The 27,962-nt window shown below is 45.6% G+C and overlaps 1 protein-coding gene across 1 annotated transcript in view; it reads left to right on the top strand.

Annotated features, from left to right (window-relative positions):
• Positions 1-27,962, top strand: part of LOC110510546 (glutamate receptor ionotropic, NMDA 3B) — an 85,817-nt gene that overhangs the window by 41,300 nt on the left and 16,555 nt on the right. Inside the window, exons 2-10 of the mRNA XM_036952085.2 lie at positions 8,301-8,939; positions 9,069-9,241; positions 18,121-18,632; positions 18,744-18,895; positions 19,119-19,238; positions 19,611-19,746; positions 19,963-20,063; positions 20,454-20,600; positions 21,165-21,310. Of these exons, the coding sequence (XP_036807980.2) occupies positions 8,319-8,939; positions 9,069-9,241; positions 18,121-18,632; positions 18,744-18,895; positions 19,119-19,238; positions 19,611-19,746; positions 19,963-20,063; positions 20,454-20,600; positions 21,165-21,310 (2,108 nt within the window). The 5' untranslated portion in view covers positions 8,301-8,318. The remainder of the gene's footprint in view (positions 1-8,300; positions 8,940-9,068; positions 9,242-18,120; positions 18,633-18,743; positions 18,896-19,118; positions 19,239-19,610; positions 19,747-19,962; positions 20,064-20,453; positions 20,601-21,164; positions 21,311-27,962) is intronic.

Genomic DNA, 27,962 nt, shown 5'->3' with positions numbered 1-27,962 from the left:
TAGTGTGAGTAGCAGTAATGACATCACACTCCCAGTGGGGGTAGCAGTAATGACATCACACTCCCATTGTGGGTAGCAGTAATGACATCACATTCCCAGTGTGGGTAGCAGTAATGGCATCACACTCCCAGTGTGGGTAGCAGTAATGGCATCACACTCCCAGTGTGGGTAGCAGTAATGACATCACACACTCCTAGTGTGAGTAGCAGTAATGACATCACACTCCCAGTGGGGGTAGCAGTAATGACATCACACTCCCATTGTGGGTAGCAGTAATGACATCACATTCCCAGTGTGGGTAGCAGTAATGGCATCACACTCCCAGTGTGGGTAGCAGTAATGGCATCACACTCCCAGTGTGGGTAGCAGTAATGACATCACACACTCCTAGTGTGAGTAGCAGTAATGACATCACACTCCCAGTGGGGGTAGCAGTAATGACATCACACTCCCATTGTGGGTAGTAGTAATGACATCACACTCCCAGTGGGGGTAGTAGTAATGACATCACACTCCCAGTGGGGGTAGTAGTAATGACATCACACTCCCAGTGGGGATAGCAGTAATGACATCACACACTCCTAGTGTGGGTAGCAGTAATGACATCACACACTCCTAGTGTGAGTAGCAGTAATGACATCACACTCCCAGTGGGGGTAGCAGTAATGACATCACACTCACAGTGTGGGTAGCAGTAATGACATCACATTCCCAGTGTGGGTAGCAGTAATGACATCACATTCCCAGTGTGGGTAGCAGTAATGGCATCACACTCCCAGTGTGGGTAGCAGTAATGGCATCACACTCACAGTGAGGGAAGCAGTAATGGCATCACACTCCCAGTGTGGGTAGAAGTAATGACATCACACTCCCAGTGTGGATAGCAGTAATGGCATCACACTCCCAGTGTGGGTAGCAGTAATGACATCACACACTCCTAGTGTGGGTAGCAGTAATGACATCACACACTCCTAGTGTGAGTAGCAGTAATGACATCACACTCCCAGTGGGGGTAGCAGTAATGACATCACACTCCCATTGTGGGTAGTAGTAATGACATCACACTCCCAGTGGGGGTAGTAGTAATGAAATCACACTCCCAGTGGGGGTAGTAGTAATGACATCACACTCCCAGTGGGGATAGCAGTAATGACATCACACACTCCTAGTGTGGGTAGCAGTAATGACATCACACACTCCTAGTGTGAGTAGCAGTAATGACATCACACTCCCAGTGGGGGTAGCAGTAATGACATCACACTCCCAGTGGGGGTAGCAGTAATGACATCACACTCCCAGTGTGGGTAGCAGTAATGACATCACATTCCCAGTGTGGGTAGCAGTAATGACATCACACTCCCAGTGGGGATAGCAGTAATGGCATCAAACTCCCAGTGGGGATAGCAGTAATGACATCACACTCCCAGTGGGGATAGCAGTAATGACATCACACTCCCAGTGAGGGTAGCAGTAATGACATCACACTCCCAGTGGGGATAGCAGTAATGGCATCAAACTCCCAGTGGGGATAGCAGTAATGACATCACACTCCCAGTGGGGATAGCAGTAATGACATCACACTCACAGTGAGGGAAGCAGTAATGGCATCACACTCCCAGTGTGGGTAGAAGTAATGACATCACACTCCCAGTGTGGATAGCAGTAATGGCATCACACTCCCAGTGTGGGTAGCAGTAATGACATCACACACTCCTAGTGTGAGTAGCAGTAATGACATCACACTCCCAGTGGGGGTAGCAGTAATGACATCACACTCCCAGTGGGGGTAGCAGTAATGACATCACACTCCCAGTGTGGGTAGCAGTAATGACATCACATTCCCAGTGTGGGTAGCAGTAATGACATCACACTCCCAGTGGGGATAGCAGTAATGGCATCAAACTCCCAGTGGGGATAGCAGTAATGACATCACACTCCCAGTGGGGATAGCAGTAATGACATCACACTCCCAGTGAGGGTAGCAGTAATGGCATCAAACTCCCAGTGAGGGTAGCAGTAATGACATCACACTCCCAGTGGGGATAGCAGTAATGACATCACACTCCCAGTGAGGGTAGCAGTAATGACATCACACTCCCAGTGGGGATAGCAGTAATGACATCACACTCCCAGTGGGGATAGCAGTAATGACATCACACTCCCAGTGGGGGTAGCAGTAATGGCATCAAACTCCCAGTGGGGATAGCAGTAATGACATCACACTCCCAGTGGGGATAGCAGTAATGACATCACACTCCCAGTGGGGATAGCAGTAATGACATCACACTCCCAGTGGGGATAGCAGTAATGACATCACACTCCCAGTGGGGATAGCAGTAATGACATCACACTCCCAGTGGGGATAGCAGTAATGACATCACACTCCCAGTGGGGATAGCAGTAATGACATCACACTCCCAGTGGGGATAGCAGTAATGACATCAAACTCCCAGTGGGGATAGCAGTAATGACATCACACTCCCAGTGGGGGTAGCAGTAATGGCATCAAACTCCCAGTGGGGATAGCAGTAATGACATCACACTCACAGTGTGGGTAGCAGTAATGACATCACACTCCCAGTGGGGGTAGCAGTAATGACATCACACTCCTAGTGTGGGTAGCAGTAATGACATCACACTCCCAGTGGGGATAGCAGTAATGACATCACACTCCCAGTGGGGATGGCAGTAATGACATCACACTCCCAGTGGGGATAGCAGTAATGGCATCAAACTCCCAGTGAGGGTAGCAGTAATGACATCACACTCCCAGTGAGGGTAGCAGTAATGACATCACACTCCCAGTGAGGGTAGCAATAATAACATCACACTCCCAGTGGGGATAGCAGTAATGACATCACACTCCCAGTGGGGATAGCAGTAATGACATCACACTCCCAGTGGGGGTAGCAGTAATGGCATCAAACTCCCAGTGGGGATAGCAGTAATGACATCACACTCCCAGTGAGGGTAGCAGTAATGACATCACACTCCCAGTGAGGGTAGCAATAATAACATCACACTCACAGTGTGGGTAGTAGTAATGACATCACACTCCCAGTGAGGGAAGCAGTAATGACATCACATTCCCAGTGTGGGTAGCAGTAATGACATCACATTCCCAGTGTGGGTAGCAGTAATGGCATCACACTCCCAGTGTGGGTAGCAGTAATGGCATCACACTCACAGTGAGGGAAGCAGTAATGGCATCACACTCCCAGTGTGGGTAGAAGTAATGACATCACACTCCCAGTGTGGATAGCAGTAATGGCATCACATTCCCAGTGTGGGTAGCAGTAATGACATCACACAAACATTGCCATTATAATTTTTCCCGGTGATCAAATGAGATCCCTACTAGAGTTCATGACACACTTTGACAAAAACACTATGAAACACACACACACACACTGTAAACCACAGTTCCATACAGAGTTCAGCCAACCGGCAGTTCAGTTTGACAACAATAAAGGACGTCCTTGCAATCCAATAGTTGATTTTATGGAAAGGAGCTTTCAGTGTATCCCTCAGGGTGTGCTGGGTGAGTCTACTGGCTTCACTGAACTCTGGAGACATAGAGCTGATTTAGCACCTGTTATTGTTTAGTATATCAGCGAGAGAGAGAGAGAGAGAAACAGACAGAGACAGAGAGTGAGACGGAGAGAGAGAGAGAGAGAGAGAGACAGAGACAGAGAGATACAGAGAGACAGACAGAGACAGAGAGTGAGACGGAGAGAGAGACGGAGAGAGGGAGAGCGAGACAGAGAGAGAGAGACAGAGAGATACAGAGAGATACAGAGAAACAGACAGAGACAGAGAGAGAGAGAAACACAGATAGAGAGAGAGAGCCAAGAGAGAGAGAGACAAGAGAGAGGTACAGCCAAGAGAGAGAGAGAAAGAGGGAGGGAGGCAGGGAGGGAGTATAACAAGAGCGGGTAGAGGAAGAGAATGGGGTAGAGCTCTGAATTCTACTTACAGTTGTAAGATCTTAATTTGATCCCCCTGTTATAGGAGAATCCACATAATAATTCACATTTTCTGTTGCTGCAGTATTCTTTTCCTGCTGTAGCCATGTGGCTCAAAGTAAGTTCCTACATCTGTACACCTCTTCTCTCCTTCTCTGACTGAGGGATGGTGGTTATAGTAATGTAACAATATATATTATGTAATCATATACACAGTTTATGGGGGATATATACTGATGACTCACACTGGCAATGTGTGTGTGTGTGTGTGTGTGTGTGTGTGTGTGTGCGTGCGTGCGTGCGTGTGTGTGTGCGTTCATGCATTTTGTATTTTTCCTCTGCTGTTTGATCATGAATCTATCATGGCTAGACTGACTGCTGTTTCCATCATCAACATGTCTGTACAATGACTCACATGCTAGTTGACTAACAGCATCTGCTATGTTATGTGGTGAAAACATTCATGATGAATAATCATCCTAAATCCCAAGGTGCTGGTTACAACGTGGTCATGTCTGTGTGAATGTCATGTCTCGGTATTTAAATGTCTTTTTTTACTGGTAATAAACACAATATTATTATTTTATTTTTTTAACCTTTATTTAACTAAGCAAGTCAGTTAAGAACCCATTCTTATTTACAATGACGGCCTACCCCGGCCAAACCCGGCCCACGCTGGGCCAATTGTGCACCGCCCTCTGGGATTCCCAATCACAGCCGGATGTATTAGCTGAGAAATTAGATTTGGACATTTTCATTGCGAGTGTGTGAGATAATGTGATTGACAGCCCACACACACACACACCATACACACACACACAAACACACACCATACACACACAACATACACACTATATACACACACACACACACACACAAAATACACACACAACATACAAACACATACACACACACCATACACACACAACATACACACTATATACACACACACACACACACACAAAATACACACACAACATACAAACACATACACACACACCATATACACACACCATACACACCACACACACACACCATACTCACACACCACACACACACAATACACACACACCATACAGACACATCATACGCACACACACACACACACACACCATACGCACACACACACACACACACACACACACACCATACGCACACACACTCACACACCATACTCACACACCACACACACACAATACACACACACCATACAGACACATCATACGCACACACACACAACATACAAACACATACACACACACCATATACACACACCATACACACCACACACACACACCATACTCACACACCACACACACACAATACACACACACCATACAGACACATCATACGCACACACACACACACACACACACACACATACACCATACGCACACACACACACACACCATACACACACACCATACACACACCATACTCACACACCATCCACACCACAGGGAACATATCTGGTATTTTTCTGATAAAAGCTTCACTACTGTCATACCATTTCCCACTGTTAAACTGTCACAGTCTGTGGGGGGAAACTAATAGCTAATGTTCTCCGCTTCTTGATCATGCAAATGATAATTCAGCTGTGCTGAGAACAATGAAATGGTTAGGAACACACACACACACACACACGCACACACACACACACGCACACACACACACACACACACACACACACACACACACACACACAGGGATAGAAAGACAGGCTGAAAGAGAGAGAAAGACAGCGGTAGTCTGTAATTGTATAGTGTCAGTATGCTGTTCTGTCAGACAACAGTGGTGTTTTTATGAGGCTTTAACGCCCTACTATAGAAAATAACTGTCTTTATGGTTAATTGACTCAACTCACTGGTGGCAGGCGTGGAACTCTTGTCTAACTACCCTAGCTGTGTGTGTGTGTGTGTGTGTGTGTGTGTGTGTGTGTGTGTGTGTGTGTGTGTGTGTGTGCGTGCGTACGTGCGTGCATGCGTGCGTGTGTGTGTGTTCGTGTGAATGTAATTTTCCTGTATTTAAATGTCATTTTTTACTGGTAGAAATCGAATAAACACAACATCACCCGTCAATACTAACTGTGAAATTAGATTTGGACATTTTCATTGCGAGTGTGTGAGATAATGTGAAATAATATTTGGACATTTTAAGTGTATGTACGTGTGAAATACGATTTAGTCATTTTAAAGTTGTGTGATTGGCTATAAACCCAGTAGTGTATCTCTGTTCTCATCGGCAGGTCTGTGTGTGCTAGCATGGTGTTATACTGAGATAAACACCATTTACCACTTAGGCTGCAGCCTTGAGTGTGTGTGTATGTGTGTATGTCTGTTTGTATACATGTGTGTGTGATTAAATGTAATTAATCTTAAATCCAGAATATTGTATTAAACGCCTGGAGGCGTGAGGAAATGAAGAGTAAATAAACATTAGCTGTTTAGCATAATTACACAACAACACTGGTTGGTTAGCCATCACACTCTGTATTAAACTATACTGGATTATTTATTTGAATGAATCTAAAAGCTTGGTAGCGGCAGTGTTTCCTTCCCAATGGAGCTAAAAGCAGTCACAGGTACTGTACCTTACAGAATGGAACCCCTTCCACCCCTCTACCCCTCCACCCCTCCACCCTCCATCCCTCCACCCACCCATCCCTCCATCCCTCCATCCTCCATCCCTCCATCCCTCCATCCCTCCACCCTCCATCCCTCCACCCTCCATCCCTCCCATCCCTCCATCTCTCCATCCCTCCATCTCTCCAATCCCTCCATCTCTCCATCTCTCCATCTCTCCATCCCTCCGATTCCTCCATCCCTCTACCCTCCCATCCCTCCATCTCTCCATCTCTCCATCCCTCCACCCTCCCATCCCTCCATCTCTCCATCCCTCCCATTCCTCCATCCCTCCACCCTCCCATCCCTCCATCTCTCCATCTCTCCATCACTCCCATTCCTCCATTCCTCCATCTCTCCATCCCTCCACCCTCTCATCCCTCCATCTCTCCATCCCTCCATCTCTCCATCCCTCCCCTTCCTCCATCCCTCCATCCCTCCCATTCCTCCATCTCTCCATCCCTCGTATTTCTCCATCCCTCCACCCTCCCATCCCTCCATCTCTCCATCTCTCCATCCCTCCACCCTCCCATCCATCTCTCCATCCCTCCCATTCCTCCATCCCTCCACCCTCCCATCCCTCCATCTCTCATCTCTCCATCCCTCCCATTCCTCCATTCCTCCATCTCTCCATCCCTCCACCCTCTCATCCCTCCATCTCTCCATCCCTCCATCTCTCCATCCCTCCCATTCCTCCATTCCTTCATTCCTCCATCTATCCATCCCTCCACCCTCTCTTTCTATTTTTCACACACTGTTCCACCCCACACCTAGCCACCAACTTTTTCGTACAACCCCCACACCTCTGCTGAGTTCAAACACTATGGTACCTCACACACACACACACACACACACACACACACACACACACACTCACTCACTCACTCACTCACTCACTCACTCACTCACTCACTCACTCACACACACACACACACACACACACACACACACACACACACACATACACCTGTACACCCCCCATGAGTATATGTATATATACTGTATTAATTCAGTCCTGTACACCCCCCATGAGTATATGTGTATATATACTGTATTAATTCAGTCCTGTACACCCCCAATGAGTATATGTATATATACTGTATTAATTCAGACCTGTACACCCCCCATGAGTATATGTATATATACTGTATTAATTCAGACCTGTACACCCCCCATGAGTATATGTATATATACTGTATTAATTCAGACCTGTACACCCCCCATGAGTATATGTATATATACTGTATTAATTCAGACCTGTACACCTCCCATGAGTATATGTATATATACTGTATTAATTCAGACCTGTACACCCCCCATGAGTATATGTATATATACTGTATTAATTCAGACCTGTACACCCCCCATGAGTATATGTGTATATACTGTATTAATTCAGTTGTGTCTCTGGAGACTTCTAGCAGATTTCCCTCGCTCTGTCTACATTCATAAGGTGTGTGTATGTGTTCCTTACTGAACCCATAGACCCTGTATACATATGCAACATACCCTTGACTTTGCCTGTAGGCGTAAAGCAACAAGACATGGTTGGAAAGTAGAGTCTGGAAGAAGGGAGCACAGGTAGCTCACTCAGGAGCCTTTCACTCCATTCAACAACATTCAAGATTTATGAACATCACTCTATGAAAGTCTTGCAGAATGGTTTGATTCTAGTAACATTCTGTTCTCTCTCTCTCTCTCTCTCTCCCCCTAGAACCGGTTCCATCTCCAAATGTCAGTTCGTGTTCCACCCTCTTGCCTGGCCAACCTTCTGCTCTCTGTTCTCCAGGGGGTAGAGGGGGAGACAGAGGGTGAAGGGAGAAGAGAGGGGGGAGGCAAGGGTCAGGAAGGGGGTAGAGGGGGAGTCGCTGTGGTGTGTCCTGGATGGGAGGAGAGGGGGGAGGGACTACTGAAACATCTAGAGACACAGAAAGCAACAAGCTGGAATCTACTGGATATCATCAACCTTACACATATAGGAGGGGAGGAGAGGAGGGAGGAGAGAAGAAAGGAGGAGAGGAGGGAGGAGAGAGGGAAGGAGGAGAGGAGGGAGGAGAGAGGGGAGGAGGGAAGAGGGGCTGAGAGAAGTGAAGAAACAGGTGATGAGACCAGAGAAGACAAGAGGGAAGCTGAGGTCTTGTCTCTCCTCTCCCGTCGTCTTCTTCGCTCCGCCTCTCCTCTCTCCTCCGTGGTCATCCTTGGTTCCGACCCAGAATGTCTCTCTTCTGTCCTCCGCTGCGCCCAGCGTCTCGCTCCCTCGCTCCCCGCGCTGCAGTGGATTATGGGTAACCCTCTGTCACCTGACTCTCTCCTCTCGCTGGGCGGGCCCCTCGGCCTATTGGCTTATGGAGAGGTGATTATTAATTGGTTGATTTATTCAATCATTGATTTGGTTGGTTGATTGGGTGATTCATTGATTGGCTGATTGGTTTATTTTATTTGACCTTTGAAAATTCATTTAAAAGTGTGTGTATGTGTCTAGGTGGGTCGTAAGCCCATCACCTTCTACATCCGAGACGCGCTGCGGTTGATTGGCCAGGCGGTGACGTCGGCCAGTGAGGTGAGGCCAGACCTGGCTCTGATCCAGAACCTGGTCAACTGTTACGACAAACCTAACAAAGAGGAAGTGCCCTCTTCTGGACAGTACCTGGCCAGGTAGATATATTGTACACACACACACACATATACACACACACACACACATATCTCTCCCCTCCTCCAGCCATTGGCACCAGATGATAGAATGGAGTCTGAGAGGACCTGTCCCATTTATAATCCATGCCAAGCCTGAGAATAAACAGACAGACCTGGACAGACTGTAGATAGACTGAAGGCTTGGGACTGTGGCTAGATTAGCTTTAGACAGCTATACAAAGTTTTATTGACACCATTACAAAGACAGGGTTGGTGGTGTGTCTGACAGCTTTACATAGATAGAGCCAGTGTTCTCTCTGACAGCTTTACATAGATAGAGCCAGTGTTCTGTCTGACAGCTTTACATAGATAGAGCCAGTGTTCTCTCTGACAGCTTTACCTAGATAGAGCCAGTGTTCTGTCTGACAGCTTTACATAGATAGAGCCAGTGTTCTCTCTGACAGCTTTACATAGATAGAGCCAGTGTTCTGTCTGACAGCTTTACATAGATAGAGCCAGTGTTCTGTCTGACATCTTTACATAGATAGAGCCAGTGTTCTCTCTGACAGCTTTACATAGATAGAGCCAGTGTTCTGTCTGACATCTTTACATAGATAGAGCCAGTGTTCTCTCTGACAGCTTTACATAGATAGAGCCAGTGTTCTCTCTGACAGCTTTACATAGATACAGACAGTGTTGTATCTGACATCTTTACATAGATAGAGCCAGTGTTCTCTCTGACAGCTTTACATAGATACAGACATTGTTGTATCTGACATCTTTACCTAGATAGAGCCAGTGTTCTGTCTGACAGCTTTACATAGATAGAGCCAGTGTTCTCTCTGACAGCTTTACATAGATACAGACAGTGTTGTATCTGACATCTTTACATAGATAGAGCCAGTGTTCTCTCTGACAGCTTTACATAGATACAGACATTGTTGTATCTGACATCTTTACCTAGATAGAGCCAGTGTTCTGTCTGACAGCTTTACATAGATAGAGCCAGTGTTCTGTCTGACATCTTTACATAGATAGAGCCAGTGTTCTCTCTGACAGCTTTACATAGATACAGACAGTGTTGTATCTGACATCTTTACATAGATAGAGCCAGTGTTCTCTCTGACAGCTTTACATAGATAGAGCCAGTGTTCTGTCTGACAGCTTTACATAGATAGAGCCAGTGTTCTGTCTGACAGCTTTACATAGATACAGACATTGTTGTATCTGACATCTTTACCTAGATAGAGCCAGTGTTCTGTCTGACAGCTTTACATAGATAGAGCCAGTGTTCTCTCTGACAGCTTTACATAGATACAGACAGTGTTGTATCTGACATCTTTACATAGATAGAGCCAGTGTTCTCTCTGACAGCTTTACATAGATACAGACATTGTTGTATCTGACATCTTTACCTAGATAGAGCCAGTGTTCTGTCTGACAGCTTTACATAGATAGAGCCAGTGTTCTCTCTGACAGCTTTACATAGATACAGACAGTGTTGTATCTGACATCTTTACATAGATAGAGCCAGTGTTCTCTCTGACAGCTTTACATAGATACAGACATTGTTGTATCTGACATCTTTACCTAGATAGAGCCAGTGTTCTGTCTGACAGCTTTACATAGATAGAGCCAGTGTTCTGTCTGACATCTTTACATAGATAGAGCCAGTGTTCTCTCTGACAGCTTTACATAGATACAGACAGTGTTGTATCTGACATCTTTACATAGATAGAGCCAGTGTTCTCTCTGACAGCTTTACATAGATAGAGCCAGTGTTCTGTCTGACAGCTTTACATAGATAGAGCCAGTGTTCTGTCTGACAGCTTTACATAGATAGAGCCAGTGTTCTGTCTGACAGCTTTACATAGATAGAGCCAGTGTTCTGTCTGACAGCTTTACATAGATAGAGACAGTGTTCTCTCTGACAGCTTTACATAGATAGAGCCAGTGTTCTCTCTGACAGCTTTACATAGATACAGACAGTGTTCTCTCTGACAGCTTTACCTAGATACAGACAGTGTTGTATCTGACATCTTTACATAGATAGAGCCAGTGTTCTCTCTGACAGCTTTACATAGATACAGACATTGTTGTATCTGACAGCCTTACATAGATACAGACAGTGTTGTATCTGACAGCTTTACATAGATACAGACAGTGTTGTATCTGACATCTTTACATAGATAGAGCCAGAGTTCTCTCTGACAGCTTTACCTAGATACAGACAGTGTTCTCTCTGACAGCTTTAACTAGATACAGACAGTGTTCTCTCTGACAGCTTTACCTAGATACAGACAGTGTTGTATCTGACATCTTTACATAGACAGAGCCAGTGTTCTCTCTGACAGCTTTACATAGATACAGACATTGTTCTCTCTGACAGCTTTACCTAGATACAGACAGTGTTCTCTCTGACAGCTTTAACTAGATACAGACAGTGTTCTCTCTGACAGCTTTACCTAGATACAGACAGTGTTGTATCTGACATCTTTACATAGATAGAGCCAGTGTTCTGTCTGACAGCTTTACATAGATAGAGCCAGTGTTCTGTCTGACAGCTTTACATAGATAGAGCCATTGTTCTCTCTGACAGCTTTACATAGATAGAGCCAGTGTTCTCTCTGACAGCTTTACATAGATAGAGCCAGTGTTCTCTCTGACAGCTTTACATAGATAGAGACAGTGTTCTCTCTGACAGCTTTACCTAGATACAGACAGTGTTCTCTCTGACAGCTTTACCTAGATACAGACAGTGTTGTATCTGACAGCTTTACATAGATACAGACAGTGTTGTATCTGACATCTTTACATAGATAGAGCCAGTGTTCTCTCTGACAGCTTTACCTAGATACAGACAGTGTTCTCTCTGACAGCTTTAACTAGATACAGACAGTGTTCTCTCTGACAGCTTTACCTAGATACAGACAGTGTTGTATCTGACAGCTTTACATAGATACAGACAGTGTTGTATCTGACATCTTTACATAGATAGAGCCAGTGTTCTGTCTGACATCTTTACATAGATAGAGCCAGTGTTCAGTCTTACAGCTTTACCTAGATAGAGCCAGTGTTCTGTCTGACAGCTTTACATAGATAGAGCCAGTGTTCTGTCTGACATCTTTAAATAGATAGAGCCAGTGTTCTGTCTGACATCTTTACATAGATAGAGCCAGTGTTCTGTCTGACAGCTTTACCTAGATAGAGCCAGTGTTCTGTCTGACAGCTTTACATAGATAGAGCCAGTGTTCTCTCTGACAGCTTTACATAGATAGAGCCAGTGTTCTGTCTGACAGCTTTACATAGATAGAGCCAGTGTTCTGTCTGACAGCTTTACATAGATAGAGCCAGTGTTCTCTCTGACAGCTTTACATAGATAGAGCCAGTGTTCTCTCTGACAGCTTTACATAGATACAGATCGTGTTCTCTCTGACAGCTTTACCTAGATACAGACAGTGTTGTATCTGACATCTTTACATAGATAGAGCCAGTGTTCTCTCTGACAGCTTTACATAGATACAGACAGTGTTGTATCTGACATCTTTACATAGATAGAGCCAGTGTTCTGTCTGACAGCTTTACCTAGATAGAGCCAGTGTTCTGTCTGACAGCTTTACAAAGATAGAGCCAGTGTTCTGTCTGACAGCTTTACATAGATAGAGCCAGTGTTCGCTCTGACAGCTTTACATAGATAGAGCCAGTGTTCTCTCTGACAGCTTTACATAGATAGAGCCAGTGTTCTGTCTGACAGCTTTACATAGATAGAGCCAGTGTTCTGTCTGACAGCTTTACATAGATAGAGCCAGTGTTCTGTCTGACAGCTTTACATAGATAGAGCCAGTGTTCTCTCTGACAGCTTTACCTAGATACAGACATTGTTGTGTCTGACAGCTTTACCTAGATAGAGCCAGTGTTCTGTCTGACAGCTTTACCTAGATAGAGCCAGTGTTCTGTCTGACAGCTTTACATAGATACAGACAGTGTTCTCTCTGACAGCTTTACATAGATACAGACAGTGTTGTATCTGACAGATTTACATAGATACAGACAGTGTTGTATCTGACATCTTTACATAGATAGAGCCAGTGTTCTGTCTGACAGCTTTACCTAGATACAGACAGTGTTCTCTCTGACAGCTTTACCTAGATACAGACAGTGTTCTCTCTGACATCTTTACATAGATAGAGCCAGTGTTTCTCTCTGACAGCTTTACCTAGAAACAGACAGTGTTCTCTCTGACAGCTTTACCTAGATACAGACAGTGTTCTCTCTGACAGCTTTACATAGATAGAGCCAGTGTTCTGTCTGACAGCTTTACATAGATAGAGCCAGTGTTCTCTCTGACAGCTTTACATAGATACAGACAGTGTTCTCTCTGACAGCTTTACATAGATACAGACAGTGTTGTATCTGACATCTTTACCTAGATACAGACAGTGTTCTCTCTGACAGCTTTACATAGATAGAGCCAGTGTTCTGTCTGACAGCTTTACATAGATAGAGACAGTGTTCTCTCTGACAGCTTTACATAGATAGAGCCAGTGTTGTATCTGACAGCTTTACATAGATAGAGCCAGTGTTCTGTCTGACAGCTTTACATAGATAGAGCCAGTGTTCTCTCTGACAGCTTTACCTAGATACAGACAGTGTTGTGTCTGACATCTTTACCTAGATAGAGCCAATGTTCTGTCTGACAGCTTTACCTAGATACAGACAGTGTTCTCTCTGACAGCTTTACATAGATAGAGCCAGTGTTCTATCTGACAGCTTTACATAGTTACAGACAGTGTTCTGTCTTTACATAGATAGAGCCAGTGCTCTCTCTGACATCTTTACCTAGATAGAGCCAGTGTTCTGTCTGACAGCTTTACCTAGATAGAGCCAGTGTTCTGTCTGACAGCTTTACCTAGATAGAGCCAGTGTTCTCTCTGACAGCTTTACATAGATAGAGCCAGTGTTCTGTCTGACAGCTTTACATAGATATAGACAGTGTTGTATCTGACAGGGCCAGTGTGTATTGCAACGTACTGGAAGTTAGACTTCCGGTAGGAAATGCAATTAACCACCATATGCCTGAGGGAGAGAGGTATAGATGGAGGAAATGAAGAAAGGAAGCAGGGCTTTTTCAGAGTTAAACCTACAAACACTTGGGGAGTTTGTTGGAAATATAGCCAGATTACAGATACTCTGTCTGTCTGTCTGTCTGTCTGTCTGTCTGTCTGTCTGTCTGTCTGTCTGTCTGTCTGTCTGTCTGTCTGTCTGTCTGTCTGTCTGTCTGTCTGTCTGTCTGTCTGTCTGTCTGTCTGTCTGTCTGTCTGTCTGTCTGTCTGTCTGTCTGTCTGTCTGTCTGTCTGTCTGTCTGTCTGTGTAGGATCACAATGACAAACAGAGTTGTAAAGGTCCCATCCACCCAAGCTGTGTGTGTATAGTCGTGGACAAAAGTTTTGAGAATGAAAATATTAATTTTCACAAGTCTGCTGCCTCAGTTTGTATGATGGCAATTTGCATATACTCCAGAATGTTATGAAGAGTGATCAGATGGATTGCAATTAATTGCAAAGTCCCTCTTTGCCATGCAAATGAAATGAATCGCCCAAAAATATTTCTACTGCATTTCAGCCCTGCCACAACAGGACCAGCTGACATCATGTCAGGATTCTCTCGTTAACACTGGTGTGAGTGTTGACGAGGACACGGCTGGAGATCACTCTGTCATTCTGATTGAGTTCGAAGAACAGACTGGAAGCTTCAAAAGGAGGGTGGTGCTTGGAATCATTGTTCTTCCTCTGTCAACCATGGTTACCTGCTAGGAAACACATGCCGTCATCATTGCTTTGCACAAAAAGGGCTTCACAGGCAAGATATTGCTGCCAGTAAGATTGCACCTAAATCAACCATTTATCGGATAATCAAGAACTTCAAGGAGAGCGGTTCAATTGTTGTGAAGAAGGATTTGGGCGTCCAAGAAAGTCCAGCAAGCGCCAGGACCGTCTCCTAAAGTTGATTCAGCTGTGGGATCGGGGCACCATCAGTACAGAGCTTGCTCAGGAATGGCAGCAGGCAGGTGTGAGTGCATCTGCACACACAGTGAGGCGAAGACTTTTGGAGGATGGCCTGGTGTCAAGAAGGGCAGCAAAGAAGCTACTTCTCTCCAGGAAAAACATCAGGGACAGACTGATATTCTGCAAAAGGTACAGGGATTGGACTGCTGAGGACTCGGGTAAAGTCATTTTCTCTGATGAATCCCCTTTCTGATTGTTTGGGGCATCCGAAAAAAAGCTTGTCCAGAAAATACAAGGTGAGCGCTACCATCAGTCCTGTGTCATGCCAACAGTAACACATGCTGAGACCATGTGTGGGGTTGCTTCTCAGCCAAGGGAGTGGGCTCACTCACAATTTTGCCTGAGAACACAGCCATGAATAAAGAATGGTACCAACACATCCTCCGAGAGCAACTTCTCCCAACCATCCAGGAAAAGTTTGGTGGCAAACAATGCCTTTTCCAGCATGATGGAGCACCTTGCCATAAGGCAAAAAAATAACTAAGTGGCTCGGGGAACAAAACATTGATATTTTGGTTCCATGGCCAGGAAACTCCCCAGACCTTAATCTCATTGAGAATTTGTGGTCAATGAGGCGGATGGACAAACAAAAACCCACAAATTCTGACAGACTCCAAGCATTGATTATGCAAGAATGGGCTGCCAGTCAGGATGTGGCCCAGAAGTTAATTGACAGCATGCCAGGGCAGATTGCAGATGTCTTGAAAAAGAAGGGTCAACACTGCAAATATTGACTCTTTGCATCAACTTCATGTAATTGTCAATAAAAGCCTTTGACACTTATGAAATGCTTATAATTATACTTCAGTATTCCATAGTAACATCTGACAAAAATATCTAAAGACACTGAAGCAGCAAACTTTGTGGAAATTAATATTTGTGTCATTCTCAAAACTTTTGGCCATGACTGTAGATGATGACATGGCTGTAAGTCATAGCAGTATCCACTGAGATTTAGGTTACAGACTAATAACATGACAGGCCTTGGATTCTGAAAGAAGCATAAATGGTCTTTACGTTTTCTCACCAAAATGTGTGAAGCTACACGCTGTCGATCGGCCTTCTTTCTGTTTAGAACAACAACATTCTACTACAACACTTCTACCCACATTATGGAGCGGGGTGAAAGAGGAGGAGGAGAGGAAGGAGAGAGGAGGAGAGGAAAGGAGAGAGGAGGAGAGGAACGGAGTGAGTAAAGGAGAGAGGGGGAGAGGAAAGGAGAGAGGAGAAGACGAGGAGAGGAAAGGGGAGAGGAGGAGAGGAGATAAAACAGGGTGTTGTTATCTAAGTGAGATCGACCATACAGCTCTTCAATAGACACAGCTGCCAAATCAACTGAAGAGAGAGAGAGAGCAAGAAGGACAGAGAGATAGAGGGGGAGAGAGGACAGAGGGAGAGAGAGAGGGGGGAGGGGGGTATGTAACCAGTCTGACATCTGATGAGTCAGTTGGGCTGTAAACAGGACACACACTCTATAGGTACATTGATATTCAGTGCAGAGTGGAGGGTAGAGGTGGGTTAGCGACCTTAGTATTAATTCATAGTTTTAATGTTTCCTCCTCTGCTGTCAGAGTTAATGGAAGGAAGTCACCATCAGTCACACACACTCTCCAGTTACACACAAACACACACACACACACACACACACACACACACACACACACACATAGAGCACTTTGAAATGTGAAACAGTTTTAGGAGTTTTAATGAACCATTCGAACTTGCAGACTTAACCCAATGATCCCTGCATTGTTCATATTTAGACATCATCCCAACGTTCAACCGATAACCTAAACATCGGCCAATGACTAACCAATGACCCAGACTTCGCCCAAGAATCCATGCATTGTTCATATTTAGACATCATCCCAACGTTCAACCGATAACCTAAACATCGGCCAATGACTAACCAATGACCCAGACATCGCCCAAAAATCCATGCATTGTTCATATTCAGACGTCACCCAACGATCCCCGCACGGTTGGATACCCAGAGCAGATATATGTGTGAGAGTTAATTGTGCGTACCAATGTATTCCATGGTAAAGCAGCGCTAGGACTGGGTGGAGACTGAGAGGAATAGTAATGATGGTGGGGCCAGTTAGATAGAAACAACCACAATGATCTGCATTAACTCATAGTAATAAGAACACTGTCTGTCTGTCTGTCTGTCTGTCTGTCTGTCTGTCTGTCTGTCTGTCTGTCTGTCTGTCTGTCTGTCTGTCTGTCTGTCTGTCTGTCTGTCTGTCTGTCTGTCTGTCTGTCTGTCTGTCTGTCTGTCTGTCTGTCTGTCTGTCTGTCTGTCTGTCTGTCTGTCTGTCTGTCTGTCTGTGTGTGTGTGTGTGTGTGTGTGTGTGTGTGTGTGTGTGTGTGTGTGTGTGTGTGTGTGTGTGTGTGTGTGTGTGTGTGCGTATGCTTATGTGCGTGGGCAGATAGACAGAATTTCTCTCTCTACTGCATTAAGTTAAAATAATGAGACTGACTGGAACAGCCAACCAATTATGACACCCAGCCAATCTGAAAAAACATACTGGGTATCTGTGTCTGTCTACATGTTCAAACTATAACTTTCTCTCTCTCTCTCTCTCTCTCTCTCTCTCTCTCTCACCCTCTCTCTCTCTCACTCACTCACCCTCTCTCTCCCTCTCTCTCTCTCTACTCTCTCTCTCTCTACTCTCTATCTCTACTCTCTCTCTCTCTCACTCTCTCTCTCTCTCTCTCTATCTCTCTCTCTCTCTCTCTCTCTCTCTCTCTCTCTCTCTCTCTCTCTCTCTCTCTCTCTCTCTCTCTCTCTCTCTCTCTCTCTCTTACTCTCTGTCTCTCTCTCCTCTTCAGGTTCCTCTCCAACACGTCATTCCAGGGTTCTACAGGCACGGTCCGTGTGGCACCTGCTCTCTCACAGGTCCTCTCCTCCCAGCTGTACCACGTGTGGAGCCTGAAGAGAGGTCCTCTTGGCCAGCCGTCCTGGGTCACCGTGGCCCACTGGACCACCGGGCGCCTACAGCTGGACGAGGGGGTGTTGGGGCTGGGGGTCGGGGCTGGCCTGGGGCTAGGCCCGGGGAGGAGGACAGGGTCCGGGTCTGGGTTAGGTGTCCAGAGAGGGGATAGGGACAGAGACAACAGTCCTGGAGGGAGATGGAGGCCGGGGCTACAGATGGCGGGCCGGAGATTAAGGGTCGTGACCCTGGTGGAGCATCCCTTCGTGTTCACTAGAGAGGTGGATGAGGATGGGCTGTGTCCCGCTGGTCAGCTGTGTCTGGACCCTAGAACTAACCGCTCAGATCTACTGGACTCACTGTTCAGTCACCTGCACCAGACCAATACAACCACTACCACTACTGACCACAGTGAGTATACCTACAGTACACAACACCTACAGTACATCACTAGAGGACCAGTAGACCAGTATACCAGGACTGATCCTTCCTGTCCCTGTCCTGTCCTGACCACAACCCCAGACCCAACAGAGGACCAGCGGAAGTGTTGCTATGGTTACGTTATTGACCTGTTGGAGAAGCTGTCGGAGGACCTGAAGTTCACCTTTGACCTTTACATCGTGGGAGACGGGAAGTACGGAGCGATGAGCAGCACTGGGAGTTGGTCCGGTCTGGTACGTCATATATCTATATTTCTGTCTGTCTGTCTGTCTGTCTGTCTGTCTGTCTGTCTGTCTGTCTGTTTTCAATATTTTTTTTGTATAATAATATATATGATTGCATGCATATTTGACATGATTGTTTACCTAACCAAGAGCAATGTTTGCAGAATAATTGTTAAATGCATGTGAACAGTGTCTTCTTAAGGTTGTAGATGTTTCTGGTTTCTCATATTAGGTGGGAGACCTGCTGAGTGGAACAGCAGACATGGCTGTGACATCATTCTCCATCAACTCAGCCAGGAGCAGAGTTATAGACTTCACCTCTCCATTCTACTCTACCTCTCTGGGGATACTGGTGAGTGTGTGTGTGTGTGTGTGTGTGTGTGTGTGTGTGTGTGTGTGTGTGTGTGTGTGTGCCTGCGTGCCTGCGTGCCTGTGTGCGTGCATGCCTGTGTGCCTGTGTACCTACAAGCGTGCATATGTGTGTGTGTGTGTGTGTGTGTGCCTGCGTGCGTGCCTGTGTGCGTGCATGCCTGTGTGCCTGTGTACCTACAAGCGTGCACATGTGTGTGTGTGTGTGTGTGTGTGTGTGTGTGTGTCTGGACATACAGTTAATAATGTGTGTGTGTGTTTGTGTGTGTGTGTGTGTGTGTGTGTGTGTGTGTGTGTGTGTGTGTGTGTGGACATACAGTTTATAATGTGTGTGTATGTGTGTCTTGACTACAAGGTGCGTAGCCAAGACACATCAGCCCCTATTGGAGCCTTCATGTGGCCTCTCCATTGGTCCATGTGGGTGGGCATCTTCGTCACTCTTCATCTTACCGCACTTTTCCTCACCGTCTATGAGTGGAACAGCCCCTTTGGTGAGAAAACTAAAATACCATTTATGGCCTGTCATCCAAAACCTGTCATGTTATTAGTCTGTGACCTAAATCTCAGTGGATACTGCTATGACTCATCTACACACACAGCTATGGGTATATATACGCACGCACGCACGCACACACACACACACACACACACACACACACACACACACACACACACACACAGCTGACTCAGGTGTTGTGTTGATCCAGGTATGACTCCTCATGGCAGGAACAGACTCAGAGTGTTCTCCTACTCCTCAGCCCTCAACCTCTGCTACGCCATCCTGTTTGGACGCACTGTCGCTACTAAGGTACTGTGGGAGGGACGGAGGGAGGAATAATGGGAGGGAGGGGGAGGTTTGAATAATCAAATATGTCCTCTCTCTCTCTCTCTCTCTCTCTCTCTCTCTCTCTCTCTCTCTCTCTCTCTCTCTCTATCCTTCCCTCCCTCTTTCTCTCTCTCCCCCTACCTCCATCTCTCTCCCTCTCTTTCTCTCTCTCCCCCTCCCTCCATCTCTCTCCCCCTCCCTCCATCTACCTCTCTTCTCTCTCTTTCTCTCTCTATCGCTCTCTCTCTCTCTATCTCTCTACTCTTTCTCTCTCTCCATCCTTCCCTCCCTCTTTCTCTCTCTCCATCCTTCCTTACCTCCCTCTTTCTCTCTCTCCCCCTCCCTCCCTCCCTCTCCCTCCCTCCTCTCCAGACTCCTAAGTGTTGGACCAGTAGGTTCCTGATGAACCTGTGGGCCATCTTCTGTCTGTTGGTGTTGTCCAGTTATACAGCTAACCTGGCTGCTGTCATGGTGGGGGAGAAAACCTTTGAACAGGTGTCTGGGATTCATGACGAGAAGGTATACACACACACACACACACACACACACACACACACGGCGGTGCGCACACACACAGTTAGGCATGTACGCACACATACGTACACGCACATGCACGCACTTACATGCTTACACTTACACTTACACACACACACACACACACACACACATACACACAAACACGAGTTACAATGTGGAAATGAACATGACTGAATATGGCATAACAGACTGGATCAGGGATAGTTACAGTAGCTGATAGGATTCAGACAATGAGTTAAATGTGTTCTCCTTGTGAATAAAAAGGAGAGAGGCCCGTACACAGAATATTGCTGCTCCCCCCAGTGTTTTTATTCCTGAAACCAAAAATACAATGTTTCAGCTTTGATACCTGTCAGACATGACGAAGACTGTTGGAGTTGAGATATTGTAACATTCTCCCACTGGGGAGAAGCAATATTCTGTGTGCGGGCCTCTCATTTCTTTATGTGGAATACTTTTTAGCCCTGTACCAGTGTTCTCAATTTACGGATATGCATATCTCCTCCTTTCCCCTCCCCCCTCTCCCCCTCTCTCTGTCCCCCCCAGCTGCACCACCCATCCCGTGGGTTCAGGTTTGGGACAGTCAGAGAGAGCTCTGCAGAGGACTACATGAGGAAGAGTTTCTCTGCTATGCATGACTACATGAGACGTTACAACCAACCCACCACACCAGACGGAGTGGACATGTTAAAGTAAGAGCCACACGCAGTCTGTTGGCTAACCAACCAGTTACCCTAGTGTTGTGTTATGCTAAATGATTTCATTTACAGTTTTTCTCAATCGCTTTGGCTCAATTCTCAAATTATAATCATTTTTTTCAAAACAACAAGTTCAAATCTCTGAACAATTAGTTTCTTGTTCACACCAGATTTTAATTTCTTATTCATTTAAGCAAATTCCACGTGTTTTGGGACATGCAAAAGAGGAAGTACAATTGTCTACAATTTGCACGATAACTACGTGCACATGGCTTGCTGATAAAGCTGATGAGTTGATTCTCAGGGAAACTGTCATACTCTTCACAACTTCTAACCATTCTGTCATCGTGTGAGCCGTCACAGTCAAAAGGATCCATTCAATGATCAAAACCTGTCAGACATACATGAATATTCCATAAATATCTATGACATGGAATGTTTGTGATGTCTGCTAAATGGGCAAATGACCTGCCAGGTGACATAGTGATGCAATCGGAATCACAATCTTACCAATCAACCACTCAAGTTTGGAAGCATATATATGGAGCTTGCCCACAGCACAATCACTAGCATTTATGAACATGGAGGAACGTCACAACCCTGAACAGCAGCTACATGCTCGTGGAAGAGAAATAAGAAGATGTGTAAGAATGTGTGGTAGTAGTGTTAGGGGAAGACATAATAGAGGAAGAATAAGAGTCCCTGATGAAATCAGAGCCAAATTGTGGACCATGTCATAAACCATGGTGTTACAATGGAAGAGGCTGGTCGGAGAGTACAGCCTAATGTAAACAGGTCCACAGTGTTATAAACCATAGTGTTACAATGGAAGAGGCTGGTCGGAGAGTACAGCCTAATGTAAACAGGTCCACAGTGTTATAAACCATGGTGTTACAATGGAAGAGGCTGGTCGGAGAGTACAGCCTAATGTAAACAGGTCCACAGTGTTATAAACCATGGTGTTACAATGGAAGAGGCTGGTCGGAGAGTACAGCCTAATGTAAACAGGTCCACAGTGTTATAAACCATGGTGTTACAATGGAAGAGGCTGGTCGGAGAGTACAGCCTAATGTAAACAGGTCCACAGTGTTATAAACCATGGTGTTATAATGGAAGAGGCTGGTCGGAGAGTACAGCCTAATGTAAACAGGTCCACAGTGTTATAAACCATGGTGTTACAATGGAAGAGGCTGGTCGGAGAGTACAGCCTAATGTAAACAGGTCCACAGTGTTATAAACCATGGTGTTACAATGGAAGAGGCTGGTCGGAGAGTACAGCCTAATGTAAACAGGTCCACAGTGTTATAAACCATGGTGTTACAATGGAAGAGGCTGGTCGGAGAGTACAGCCTAATGTAAACAGGTCCACAGTGTTATAAACCATGGTGTTACAATGGAAGAGGCTGGTCGGAGAGTACAGCCTAATGTAAACAGGTCCACAGTGTTATAAACCATGGTGTTACAATGGAAGAGGCTGGTCGGAGAGTACAGCCTAATGTAAACAGGTCCACAGTGTTATAAACCATGGTGTTATAATGGAAGAGGCTGGTCAGAGAGTACAGCCTAATGTAAACAGGTCCACAGTGTTATACACCATGGTGTTACAAATGAAGAGGCTGGTCGGAGAGTACAGCCTAATGTAAACAGGTCCACAGTGTTATAAACCATGGTGTTACAATGGAAGAGGCTGGTCGGAGAGTACAGCCTAATGTAAACAGGTCCACAGTGTTATAAACCATGGTGTTACAATGGAAGAGACTGGTCGGAGAGTACAGCCTAATGTAAACAGGTCCACATTGTTATAAACCATGGTGTTACAATGGAAGAGGCTGGTCGGAGAGTCCTGCCTAATGTAAACAGGTCCACAGTGTTATAAACCATGGTGTTACAATGGAAGAGGCTGGTCGGAGAGTACAGCCTAATGTAAACAGGTCCACAGTGTTATAAACCATGGTGTTACAATGGAAGAGGCTGGTCGGAGAGTACAGCCTAATGTAAACAGGTCCACAGTGTTATAAACCATGGTGTTACAATGGAAGAGGCTGGTCGGAGAGTACAGCCTAATGTAAACAGGTCCACAGTGTTATAAACCATGGTGTTACAATGGAAGAGGCTGGTCGGAGAGTACAGCCTAATGTAAACAGGTCCACAGTGTTATAAACCATGGTGTTACAATGGAAGAGGCTGGTCGGAGAGTACAGCCTAATGTAAACAGGTCCACAGTGTTATAAACCATGGTGTTATAATGAAAGAGGCTGGTCAGAGAGTACAGCCTAATGTAAACAGGTCCACAGTGTTATAAACCATGGTGTTACAAATGAAGAGGCTGGTCAGAGAGTACAGCCTAATGTAAACAGGTCCACAGTGTTATAAACCATGGTGTTACAATGGAAGAGGCTGGTCGGAGAGTACAGCCTAATGTAAACAGGTCCACAGTGTTATAAACCATGGTGTTACAATGGAAGAGACTGGTCGGAGAGTACAGCCTAATGTAAACAGGTCCACAGTGTTATAAACCATGGTGTTACAATGGAAGAGGCTGGTCGGAGAGTACAGCCTAATGTAAACAGGTCCACAGTGTTATACACCATGGTGTTACAAATGAAGAGGCTGGTCGGAGAGTACAGCCTAATGTAAACAGGTCCACAGTGTTATAAACCATGGTGTTACAATGGAAGAGGCTGGTCGGAGAGTACAGCCTAATGTAAACAGGTCCACAGTGTTATAAACCATGGTGTTACAATGGAAGAGACTGGTCGGAGAGTACAGCCTAATGTAAACAGGTCCACAGTGTTATAAACCATGGTGTTACAATGGAAGAGGCTGGTCGGAGAGTCCTGCCTAATGTAAACAGGTCCACAGTGTTATAAACCATGGTGTTACAATGGAAGAGGCTGGTCGGAGAGTACAGCCTAATGTAAACAGGTCCACAGTGTTATAAACCATGGTGTTACAATGGAAGAGGCTGGTCGGAGAGTACAGCCTAATGTAAACAGGTCCACAGTGTTATAAACCATGGTGTTACAATGGAAGAGGCTGGTCGGAGAGTACAGCCTAATGTAAACAGGTCCACAGTGTTATAAACCATGGTGTTACAATGGAAGAGGCTGGTCGGAGAGTACAGCCTAATGTAAACAGGTCCACAGTGTTATAAACCATGGTGTTACAATGGAAGAGGCTGGTCGGAGAGTACAGCCTAATGTAAACAGGTCCACAGTGTTATAAACCATGGTGTTATAATGAAAGAGGCTGGTCAGAGAGTACAGCCTAATGTAAACAGGTCCACAGTGTTATAAACCATGGTGTTACAAATGAAGAGGCTGGTCAGAGAGTACAGCCTAATGTAAACAGGTCCACAGTGTTATAAACCATGGTGTTACAATGGAAGAGGCTGGTCGGAGAGTACAGCCTAATGTAAACAGGTCCACAGTGTTATAAACCATGGTGTTACAATGGAAGAGACTGGTCGGAGAGTACAGCCTAATGTAAACAGGTCCACAGTGTTATAAACCATGGTGTTACAATGGAAGAGGCTGGTCGGAGAGTACAGCCTAATGTAAACAGGTCCACAGTGTTATAAACCATGGTGTTACAATGGAAGAGGCTGGTCGGAGAGTACAGCCTAATGTTAACAGGTCCACAGTGTCATCAATTTTGCAAACATTCCGTAGGGAAAATAGGTAAATATATACTCCTTTACTTTTGTTACAGCATTTCATTCAGACCAATACAGCAACTATTGTAAAGGTAAATGAGAATCACAATATGTATGAGGAATAAACAGTAATACAGTAATACAGTAATGCAGCACAATTTGAATACAATATACTATCTGTAACATGATCTATTTGTGAATTCTACATGTCATATATAGGACTGCACAATGACCTCTACATGTCATATATAGGACTGCACAATGACCTCTACATGTCATATATAGGACTGCACAACGACCTCTACATGTCATATATAGGACTGCACAATGGAGCTGCGGTACCAGTATGTCCAGGTAGGAGCTGTGGTACCAGTATGTCCAGGTAGGAGCTGCGGTACCAGTATGTTCAGGTAGGAGCTGTGGTACCAGTATGTTCAGGTAGGAGCTGTGGTACCAGTATGTTCAGGTAGGAGCTGTGGTACCAGTATGTTCAGGTAGGAGCTGTGGTACCAGTATGTTCAGGTAGGAGCTGCAGTACCAGTATGTCCAGGTAGGAGCTGTGGTACCAGTATGTTCAGGTAGGAGCTGCAGTACCAGTATGTCCAGGTAGGAGCTGTGGTACCAGTATGTCCAGGTAGGAGCTGCGGTACCAGTATATCCAGGTAGGAGCTGTGGTACCAGTATGTCTAGGTAGGAGCTGTGATACCAGTATGTCCAGGTAGGAGCTGCGGTACCAGTATGTCCAGGTAGGAGCTGTGGTACCAGTATGTCCAGGTAGGAGCTGTGGTACCAGTATGTCCAGGTAGGAGCTGCAGTACCAGTATGTTCAGGTAGGAGCTGTGATACCAGTATGTCCAGGTAGGAGCTGCAGTACCAGTATGTCCAGGTAGGAGCTGCGGTACCAGTATGTCCAGGTAGGAGCTGTGGTACCAGTATGTTCAGCTGCAGTACCAGTATGTTCAAGTAGGAGCTGTGGTACCAGTATGTTCAGGTAAGAACTGCAGTACCAGTATGTCCAGGTAGGAGCTGTGGTACCAGTATGTCCAGGTAGGAGCTGCGGTACCAGTATGTCCAGGTAGGAGCTGCGGGACCAGTATGTCCAGGTAGGAGCTGTGGTACCAGTATGTCCAGGTAGGAGCTGCGGTACCAGTATGTCCAGGTAGGAGCTGCGGTACCAGTATGTCCAGGTAGGAACTGCAGTACCAGTATGTTCAGGTAGGAGCTGCAGTACCAGTATGTCCAGGTAGGAGCTGTGGTACCAGTATGTTCAGGTAGGAGCTGCGGTACCAGTATGTCCAGGTAGGAGCTGCAGTACCAGTATGTCCAGGTAGGAGCTGCGGTACCAGTATGTCCAGGTAGGAACTGCAGTACCAGTATGTTCAGGTAGGAGCTGTGGTACCAGTATGTCCAGGTAGGAGCTGTGGTACCAGTATGTTCAGGTAGGAGCTGCAGTACCAGTATGTTCAGGTAGGAGCTGTGGTACCAGTATGTCCAGGTAGGAGCTGTGGTACCAGTATGTTCAGGTAGGAACTGCAGTACCAGTATGTTCAGGTAGGAGCTGCAGTACCAGTATGTTCAGGTAGGAGCTTTGGTACAAGTATGTCCAGGTAAACCGTTGGCGTGCACATTGTATATTGAACAGGGAGTTTTACAGTACTTCAATGATGCCTGTATATACAGTGAAAAAAAGTATTTAGTCAGCCACCAATTGTGGAAGTTCTCCCACTTAAAAAGATGAGAGAGGCCTGTAATTTTCATCATTGGTACACTTCAACTAAAAATCCAGAAAATCACATTGTAGGATTTTTAATATATTTATTTCCAAATTATGGTGGAAAATAAGTATTTGGTCACTTACAAACAAGCAAGATTTCTGGCTCTCACAGACCTGTAACTTCTTCTTTAAGAGGCTTCTCTGTCCTCCACTCGTTGCCTGTATTAATGGCACTTGTTTGAACTTGTTATCAGTATAAAAGACACCTGTCCACAACCTCAAACAGTCACACTCCAAACTCCACTATGGCCAAGACCAAAGAGCTGTCAAAGGACACCAGAAACAAAATTGTAGACCTGCACCAGACTGGGAAGACTGAATCTGCAATAGGTAAGCAGCTTGGTTTGAAGAAATCAACTGTGGGAGCAATTATTAGGAAATGGAAGACATACAAGACCACTGATAATCTCCCTCGATCTGGGGCTACACGCAAGATCTCACCCGTGGGTCAAAATTATCACAAGAACGGTGAGCAAAAATCCCAGAACCACACGGGGGGGACCTAGTGAATGACCTGCAGAGAGCTGGGACCAAAGTAACAAAGCCTACCATCAGTAACACACTACGCCGCCAGGGACTCAAATCCTGCAGTGCCAGACGTGTCCCCCTGCTTAAGCCAGTACATGTCCAGGCCCGTCTGAAGTTTGCTAGAGAGCATTTGGATGATCCAGAAGAAGATTGGGAGAATGTCATATGGTCAGATGAAATCAAAATATAACTTTTTGGTAAAAACTCAACTCGTCGTGTTTGGAGGACAAACAATGCTGAGTTGCATCCAAAGAACACCATACCTACTGTGAAGCATGGGGGTGGAAACATCATGCTTTGGGGCTGATCCGTGTGAAGGAAAGAATGAATGGGGCCATGTATCGTGAGATTTTGAGTGAAAACCTCCTTCCATAAGCAAGGGCATTGAAGATGAAACGTGGCTGGGTCTTTCAGCATGACAATGATCCCAAACACACCGCCCGGGCAACGAAGGAGTGGCTTCGTAAGAAGCATTTCAAGGTCCTGGAGTGGCCTAGCCAGTCTCCAGATCTCAACCCCATAGAAAATCTTTGGAGGGAGTTGAAAGTCCGTGTTGCCCAGCAACAGCCACAAAACATCACTGCTCTAGAGGAGATCTGCATGGAGGAATGGGCCAAAATACCAGCAACAGTGTGTGAAAACCTTGTGAAGACTTACAGAAAACGTTTGACCTCTGTCATTACCAACAA

The sequence above is a fragment of the Oncorhynchus mykiss genome, chromosome 18 (genome assembly GCF_057628025.1).
Source record: "Oncorhynchus mykiss isolate SJ-2025 chromosome 18, ASM5762802v1, whole genome shotgun sequence".
In the NCBI taxonomy this organism is placed as follows: Eukaryota; Metazoa; Chordata; class Actinopteri; order Salmoniformes; family Salmonidae; genus Oncorhynchus; species Oncorhynchus mykiss.
The sequence above is the reverse complement of the archived record's forward strand: the minus strand, read 5'-3'. Positions and strand labels throughout refer to the sequence as shown.